At 38.0% G+C, this 9,137-nt stretch overlaps 1 protein-coding gene and 1 long non-coding RNA gene across 10 annotated transcripts; one reads left to right on the forward strand and one right to left on the reverse strand.

Moving 5' to 3' along the window:
• The first annotated feature begins 2,516 nt into the window (after window positions 1–2,516).
• Window positions 2,517–8,696, forward strand: LOC141683930 (uncharacterized). 9 transcript variants are annotated; one of them, XR_012560499.1, is made up of 8 exons: window positions 2,517–2,827; window positions 3,682–4,113; window positions 4,204–4,284; window positions 4,479–4,674; window positions 5,610–5,746; window positions 6,837–7,036; window positions 7,236–7,521; window positions 7,605–8,696. It is a non-coding gene; the product is annotated as an uncharacterized LOC141683930 (long non-coding RNA). The 9 variants fall into 9 exon arrangements; XR_012560501.1 differs by lacking the exon at window positions 4,479–4,674 and having other exon boundaries at window positions 2,520–2,827; window positions 3,682–3,795; window positions 3,934–4,113; XR_012560500.1 differs by lacking the exon at window positions 4,479–4,674 and having other exon boundaries at window positions 2,521–2,827; window positions 3,682–3,795; window positions 3,960–4,113.
• LOC141683928 (uncharacterized) lies at window positions 4,285–8,691 on the reverse strand. Its single transcript, XM_074488739.1, has 6 exons — window positions 7,317–8,691; window positions 6,777–7,126; window positions 5,650–5,785; window positions 5,019–5,253; window positions 4,780–4,930; window positions 4,285–4,689 (listed from the first exon to the last, which is right to left on the reverse strand). Exons 1-6 carry the CDS (start codon window positions 8,689–8,691, stop codon window positions 4,450–4,452), a joined length of 2,487 nt encoding a protein of 828 aa, XP_074344840.1. The 3' UTR covers window positions 4,285–4,449.
• Window positions 8,697–9,137: the final 441 nt, after the last annotated feature.

A 9,137-nucleotide genomic window follows, 5' to 3' on the forward strand; every position in this document is an offset into this window, starting at 1 on the left:
GCAACGCAATGGAATCTCAATCGATTACAATCGATTTTTGGGAAAATTCTCTAATAACCTAGAAACATGTGATTACAAGATTGAAGAAGCAAAGTATGATACAGTTATAAATATATACACATATACATACAAGAAAAATGAAGAACAGTTCATAGAAGCATGAGGTATATGAACAGTTTTTTTGCTCGTTTTAGTCGATTGGCTCGGTGAAATTAAGAGATAATGGAAGATTCGCATACCTCGTAAGTTGGTAGAAAAATTAAGCAGCACAAATCGAGTAATGGCCGGTGGAATCGTCGAGTTCTTGGATTTGGCTTCTTGCAGTGGCGGTAATGGCGGTTTTGAGAAAGAGGAAGAAGGATGGTGATGGTGATATGGTGTGACTAGGCTATATATAGAAGAAGGATGATTATGTGGATGACAGCTGTATGCAAACAGGCACAAGGAGAACTGAAGACGCGTCTTACGTTTACGATGCGTCCTGATTTTGTGAGCTCAAATTTTGTTGCTCAGGTTCATGGATAAAAATTCCAATTTTGTTTTTAACTGCAAATGGAATTTGGGGGGTAGTTGTTATACCCAAAATTTGGCATTGGGTTGACTCGGGTCAAATGCGGCTTACATACGGTCAAACCCGGTACTGCGTTGTGGAAGATTAGGACGCGTCTTACCTATAGGACGCGCCCAATTACGGTTGACGCGTCAACATTGGAAAAATTGCTTGTTAAATGTGATCTTGCGGCAATGGAGGATGGAGGACGCATTTGTCTCCACTAGGACACGTCCTGTACTTTGGCACGCTATAAGGAATGGTTAATGAAGAAACGGGGTTGGATTTATGAATGGAAGGGCGCGCCCAAGAGGTTAGGACGCGTCCTGTGATTGATCTTTGTGCTCTCAATGGGGACTTTAGGGAAAAGCTTGTATGGAGAGGAGCAATGGAGGTTATTTTTACTAACGTATTTGTTGCAGGTACTCTTTGAAGAATTCCCTCCTTGAGACGGTCAAGGAGGGGGATGTCCGTGAAAAGCTTGAAGGCTTCCAGGGGTATACCTGAAGATTGAAGGCCTCCTCCTGTATTCAACGGGTGTCCTCGTTGGGGATGTGGGGTTAACTTTGGTGTGTACTTTGGGAACTCTGTTCTTGCATTCAACGGGTGTCCTCGTTGGAGAACTTTGGAGTCATCCTGCACTTTGCACCCAAGAGCTTGGGATCACCTGTCCTGCTATCTGGTGGGATATCCTCATTCGGGGGACAGGGACGCGTCTGGAACTTGGGGTGAACCGTGGCGATACCTGCGTCCGTATATCAAGGGAGATAGCTGTAGCAGAGTGTTATCCTTGCGCAGGGAGATGCACTATCCGTGAAGTCTTGCGATTACGGATGAGCCTTGGTCCTTCGCGGTTGGGCCTCATAGTCGGACATTCCTAAAGCTAGCGAAAGACGGATTTTGGATGGACTTCTGCTGGACCTAGGAATAAGAAGTCTAAGTCCATTAGACTTCTTGTTCTACGAGAACTACGTCAGGCTTGATCCCTATATAAAGGGTACGTAGGCACATTGAGAGGGTAAGAAGTTGAGAGCTGATAAGAGAGCCACCACTTACTCTGATCAATCTCAGCCTAAAACAACCACAATCAACCACACACCGCTTAAGTTTCCGGCAAAGAAGCACCGTTACAGATCTTAGTTCCGGTGAGAAACCTCAATCTTTGTTATTACCATATTTCTCCGTCAACAGATATGGTATAACATTTTTCACATTTTAATTTATGAACGTATATAAATACACACAGAATCCCATGTAATTATCAGAATAATTATCATGTATATTATACCTCAATATTTGGGAACTGTTTTTAGAATCGTTTTAAGTACTTTACCATTTTTCTTATACTTATTATTTATGTATCCGGGGGATATATTGTATATTTGTCGATTAGATGCTGAACTTTTCTAAATGATTTTTTTATAAAAGCACATTTTGTGACTTTTGTACGGCCTAACAAAAAATATTACAATGTTAAATGTATGTCTATAATTCGAGACGGGCGGCTCGCGAGCTCGCCTGACTCGAACTCGTTTAAATGGCTCGACTCGGTTAGTTTAAGTAAGTGAGCGGAGTTTGGGAAGAGGTTCCAATTCATTTAGTTAAACGAGGCGGCTCGACTCGGCTCGTGAAATTTTAAAATCGACTTGTTTTGCTAAAATAGCCGGTTCGACTCGTGAAATAAAACGAGTCAAACTCGGACATAGATTTAATCTCGATTAGTTAAAGGAGCCGGCTCGGCTCGAATCACGTCAGTCTTGACCCTCGACTTGCTCGATCCAAATTATCATATATATTAATATTTTCACTCAATTTCATATCAACTTCGTAACATTCAATTCCAATAATTAATAAATTTTAAAAGTTGTCCACATAATTCTTAAATTAAATTACAATTGATTCATAAACTAAAAAGAGTATCATTATTTTAATCAATTCGGTAAGTTCTCAAATTTAACATGAATGATTTCAAGTTTCACGCAAAAAGTAGTGTAAAGGAGTAGGACTGACACGAGACAAAACATCAACTGCAAAGGCGGCATGTGTTCCACTACTTCATCCGTTGATTTGACAGCAGTTTTAATCTAATCTTCTGAATGGTATGTCTAGTACTTCCATGCTGGTAAGATGAAATGAATACTTGTCTCAGGTGCTAATATTACTCACACACCCCTCCGGTCTTTGACGGGGTTCGAATCTTCAACGTCCGTGTAAAGCGAGCGAGGAGATACCGCTACGCCTCTAGGCGGGAGCTAATTGACACATGAGTGGTAACTGGTAAGTTGAACTTATCTACTTACTTGCATAAGATGGAATCATGGCCTGTTGGTCTACCTAATTTTACAGATTCCAGGGCAATTAAAAGTGACAATTTGCTTCTTGACTTGCCTCTTACTATGCATAATTGTTAAAATATAGATCCGTTTAGGCCTTCCTCTAACACCTTAAGGTTTAGAGCGAATGGTTCCATATCAGAGCTCTGGTGAGAGACTCAAGTTCGATTTCCTATCACCCCCAATATTCTCACAATTTATTGCGACACGAAACACAAATTAATACCCAAAAAATGGGCGTCCGTGATCCACTTCTCGACCAAAAAATAAGCTCTCGAGTGAGGCAGTGGTAGAATATAGATCCGGTTATGTCTTTCTCTATCATCTTGAGGTTTTAGAGTGATTGGTTCCGTAACAATAATGCATTATATATTCTAAGGATGACTTGTATCTTAATTTCTATTTTCTTACTCAATAAGAAAAATATCGTACCTAGGTTACCCGGCTCTTCAATTTTTCCCTTAGACCCATGTGACCGTGTCAACTGGACATGACATGGGTGTGGCCGTGTGGGTATGGGATGTGAGTCGGTATCTTCATAGGAAAGCTGGATAATTGAACTTCCAAGAATGTAGAGGGATGTCGAAGATTACTATTTTCATGTTATCTTTTTTGTTTATGCTATAAACTTGACATAAATAATTATGTATATGTATTTTTATGGGTAGAAGGCATTAATTTACAAACGTAAAATATGTAAAAAGTAGGTATAATTTTCACTTATGTGAAGGTTATATGTCGATCCCTGCAATTGTGTGTCTAGTTTCGGATCCATATCCACGAATTCTAATTTTTCAGAAACTTAGAGTTCAACACTTGGATTGGCACCAGTGTCTGACACCCATACCAGAGTCCGTGGAACATGGCATATCCCAAATTCCCAACCACCGAGTTTCCATTCTCCTCAGAAAGGTATAGTTTGTCCAATCCTATGCTAACCATTCACTATTTACTCTTCATCATGATTCTTCTCAGCTTCACGTTTTTATCTTTGTTGACAATCTTATTATTTTGAAACAACACTGAAGATATTCACGAATCCTATCTCAGCTCATGCTCGCATATGATATCGTTAGGTATTCTTCTTGGGTTGGTGGTGCAGAAATCCAACCGGTATATTTATATGCCAGTGCAGGTACATGCTTGATATCTTTTCATAGGCTGATCTTTTGGGTGCCGAGGCTGCTTCGTTTCCACTTGAACAAAACCATCACCTCGCTCATGCAACTGGTGATTTTTTTTCTCCTGATCCAGAACTTTACTAGATCCTTGTGGATGAATCATTTACCACTCTGTGACTCACCTAGAATTGTCATACAGTGTGAACAGTTCATGCAGCAGTGCCGTGTTGGTCATTAGAGGCTGCCTTGCGTGTTGTTCGTTACTTAAAAAGCCATCCAGGTCAAGATATATTGTTATCAAATTTTTTGAATTTGAAACCTAAAAAATATGAAATTGTTATGCAACACATGGATTAAGACGAAAAGAGTTCAGTTGTGAGAAACCGGAAGTGCACAACAACAGTATAAAATATACATTGTGCTTGAACAAGAAATTTCCGAGTTTCTAATCTGATACAAATTGATGCTCTTTAGTGATGAAGGCAGGCTCTTTTGGCTGAGGAACTTCATTATCACTATTCAGCATCTTGACCACCATGGACATGCTTGGCCTGTCTTCTGCATATGGTTGCACGCACAATAACCCAATCTGAATTGCTCGAAACAGTTCAGATTGAATATATGAACCCATGACTGCCTCATCAAGCAGTTCCAAACATTTTTCATCTTGGTAGAGTCTCCATGCCTATTAGTAAATATTATTAGCATGATATATAGCTTTTAAACATAAAAGGATCACACCATCCACAATTCTGAACTAAATTTGGGTACTTACATGATTAACAAGGTCTTGGCTGGGATCTAAATGATTGAACCCCCTCATTTTTTTTCCACTTATTATCTCTAGCACCAATACACCGAAGCTATAAACATCAGATTTAGCTGAGAACCTCCCATTGACTACATACTCCGGAGCCATGTAGCCACTGCAGGAAACAAAATAGTAAATTTTAGCTAACTCATAAGTCATGACAGTGGAAGGAGAAAATATGAAAGTTTGGTTGAGGTAATCACAATGTGCCCATGACATGTCTTGTATTCGATTCACTTTCATGCTGAACAATCCTAGCTAGTCCAAAGTCCGAAATTTTTGGATTCATCTCAGAGTCGAGTAGAACATTGCTGGCTTTAAGATCTCTATGGATGACCCTCAGTCTAGAGCCATCATGAAGATAGCGAGTACCTCTCGCTATTCCACTTATGATCTTGTAGCGTATTGACCAATCCAATAGTCTTTTGGTTTCTTTGACTGTTTCAAGTCAATGTATATTATTCATGCTGTCATTAAGCAATCACAGTTGTACCAAATTATGTCCGAGAAAGATTCCATGATTATTCAGATCATGATTTTTTTTAAAGGTTTCGAAAAGATCATAACAAAAAACAGATGATCTAAATTGGCGTTAGTTATGTAATTATATCAGCAGCAGTTAATTTTTCTCAATTTAGCAACCTAGAGGCCTCACATGTTTTCAATGTTGAAGTTTGGATAAGACATATGGTTCTCCGTTCTCTTTTAGAAACAAATCAAGTTGTCGTTTCATAATGTTATTGTCTGTTTAACTTGTTTTGTGTTTTGATGAGTATGGTTATTGTTTGATGCAGTGCCTTAACTAGTGGATGCTAACAAGATTGAGAAACTCACTCCCGAATAGATGCTTTTCCAAGCTGCCCTGAGGCATAAACTCATATACTAGAAGTCGATGCTCATCTTCTAAGCAGTACCCAATCATATTTACAAGGTTAGGATGACAGAGGTGTTCCAGAAGTTTTATTTCTGCCTGTAGTAAAAAATGTTGCAAAGAGTAAAGAGTTATATAGCAAACTTTCTTGAAATAATCAAGAGAGCAGAATATAACAGTTACAATATTTTACTAACTTAATCTGGATGCACGTATTTCTTTTCGACACGGCATTACTTTACTTTTAGTAGAATAAAATATTGTAGATTATAATTTAATAATTTTAATGAGTTTTTATTGTATAATTGTTTTAATTTGATTCTATTACTTGTAATTCTATTTAGATATTATAAATCCACATCTATACTATAATATTAATTTGATGAATATACATATTATGTTTTATTTATTTACTGATTCTTTTCTTGGCTCTATATAAGAGACTGCTACAATAGATATATGGGGTCCGGTAAGGGGCATACGTTTGAGCATACCGTATCCCGAAAACTTTCCGTGGTACGTGTACGGTAAGGTTTTTGGTGTGAATACATGAGGACCCATTTCTATATGTACAGCCGAAGATATGTTCCTATCCAAGGGCATAGCCAGCATTTGGCGAGCGGGGTCAATCGACTCCACTCAACTTAAAATAATGTATAAATTTTATAATATCAAATATATTTTGATCGAAATTTAAACATGAAATTAAAATTTTGACCCACTAAAATAAAATTTATACACAAAATATTAAAATCATCGAAAATTTTCAAATTTTGACCCCACTAAGTAGATTTTCTAGCTATGCCCCTGTTTCTATCGTTTTCCCATGACAATCTCCCTATAAATGTGTGTGTGAAAGATCCTAGTATCTTGGGTTTTAGATGGGACGGTAACTTAGAAAACTAAATAATAATATAGATAGATGGTATTGATATAAATTTGAAACGCTTCTCCTAAAACATTGAGTTTTTAGATGGCTGATGAGTTAGAAAATCTAAGTTATCCAAAGAAATTATAATTAAATTAAGTTATCTAAAGAAATTATAAGAGACAAGCGAAATATTTAAAAATAAAAAAATATTATGCTTACCAACCACTGCTGGGAACCCTGGACACTTCCTCGATCTAATCTCTTTACTGCAATGACCAGGCCAGAACCCCATTTTGCCGCGGAAAAAGTGTTCTTATCAACCCAGCCCTCATAAACAGAACCAAAACCACCTTCCCCTAATTTACTGGCAGGATGGAAGTCCCTGGTAGCTACACTAAGCACATTAAATGTGAAACTCCGCAACTTTGATGACTGCAGAACTTTTTCCTGGTTCCAAGCTGAAGCTGTTGGTCTTACCGGTACGAAGCTTATATGTCTCAGTTTCTTTATTATATTATTTGTCATGGATCTTCTAATACTGTATCGTGATGTCTCTGCATTTCTATTGACTGAAAGCAAAAGAGGAAATTACTTATATTTAGTTGTAAATGCTGCAAGTACTGTTATTCATTGACTGAAATTTTGATTTTGGATCTGTTACATGTGACTGTGTAATAGGAAGGAGAAGAGTTTGCTGTATTCAATTGTGTGGAAGGAGCATTAATCTATTTAAATAAACCAAAAGAAAGAAATAATTACCTGGGAGAAGTTCTGTGGGGGCTTTAGCCTCTATGGGTCCTATAGCAAGTCCACCTACAGGTTTAGCCGAGAACCCCCGAGCTGTACCTGAAAAAAGACCACTGATCCTTTTCGTAAATCTTAATCGAACAGAAGACTGCCTTTTGTGCTGCTCACCATTAGAAACATTTAAAATTTCTTCTGTATTTTCAAGCCCTTGGTTGAGGTTAGCTTCTTCTTCTGTATAATCGATAGGCATTATCTCGACTAAAGAATAATGTGTACTCTTATTTTGCAATGTCAATGCAGACTCAAGGCCAACCACAACCTCAGCCATGCTAGGACGATGCTTGGGTTGAGAATGCAAACACTTGATAGCAACTCCCACATACGCGTTTAAGGAATCATTGGAGATGTCCCCCTTGATATTTAGATCAATTATCTGGCCTAAGAGTCCTTCTTTAAAGCAGTCTTGTGCCCATCCAGCTAAATTTATTTGCTCTTCATCTAGACTTGTATCAACTGCTGGTCTTCCACACAAGATCTCAGCTAAGACCACACCAAAGGCATAGACATCAGTTTTACTGGTTAATCTATGAGTTGAGACATAGTATGGATCAATATAACCGGTTGTGCCTTTCACACGGGTACTTACATATGTACATGTTTGATTTGCTGGACCTATCTTGGACAATCCAAAGTCAGAAATTTTAGCAGCCAAATTTTCATCCAGAAGAATGTTTGAAGACTTTATATCTCTATGTATAACTCTGTTTTCAATGCCTGTACCAGTGTGAAGGTAGTTTAATCCATGTGCTGCCCCGATGCCAATCTTGAGGCGCTGCAACCATGTTAAAGGACGCGAAGAAGTGTCACCTTTGTTGACCCTTTTATGCAGATGATCAGCAAGGTTTCCACAAGACATATAATTATAAAAAAGGATCATCTCCTCAGAGTCGTCGCAATAACCAATGAGAGAGACTAAATGGCTGTGCTGAATCCTGGAAAACATCTCAATCTCCGTGTGAAATTCCTTGATTCCTTGCCTAGACTTGGATTTTAATCGCTTTATAGCGACTTCTTTCTCTCCAAAGTCTATGATCCCTTTGTAAACGTTCCCAAAACCACCTTTTCCAATCACCAGTTCCTCCTGGAAGTTGTTTGTTGCGGACTGCATTTCTACAAGTGAAAATCGACGACATAATTTTGGCACAGACAACGGTAATCTATCGGTATTCTCAGCTTCTTGGATTTCAGTTTTCTCTGCTTCTACAAGCTTGGTTTGGTTTGCTTCTTGGAGTTTGGTTTGCTGTGCTTGTTGGAGTTTCTGAAGCTTATAAACCAAGATTTTTAATAAAGTGATGAGAATCACAATTCCATTTGAATTGTCTGTCATTGAGAGCGCATGCAATTCAGAAGATATTTATCAAAGTGATGAGAATCACAATTCCATAGGAATAACTACTAATAGCAACAATGGAAGAAATAATTAGCAGAAAAAATGGGAGGAAAATAGTAGGTGAAAAAGAAAACATAGACAAAAAAACCTGTTGTTATTACTCCCTCCATCCCGTTAAACGTTGCCTAATTTGACTTTCGGTTTATGTTTCACGGTAAGTGATTGAATACTAATTTACGTCTAATCTAGAATATCAAATATAGTCATGAGTGCTCTCGTTAGATTCTAATATTAATACGAATTTAAAGATATTAACAATTAAAAGTGTGTATTGACAAACATGTCTAACACAAATAGGAAACGTTTTTAGGGACGGAGGGAGTATTAGATTAACTTTTAAAAAACGCGGGGTTGACTAAAACATGAAATTAGTAGTCAACCTA

The sequence above is a fragment of the Apium graveolens genome, chromosome 9 (genome assembly GCF_009905375.1).
Source record: "Apium graveolens cultivar Ventura chromosome 9, ASM990537v1, whole genome shotgun sequence".
Classification (NCBI taxonomy): domain Eukaryota; kingdom Viridiplantae; phylum Streptophyta; class Magnoliopsida; order Apiales; family Apiaceae; genus Apium; species Apium graveolens.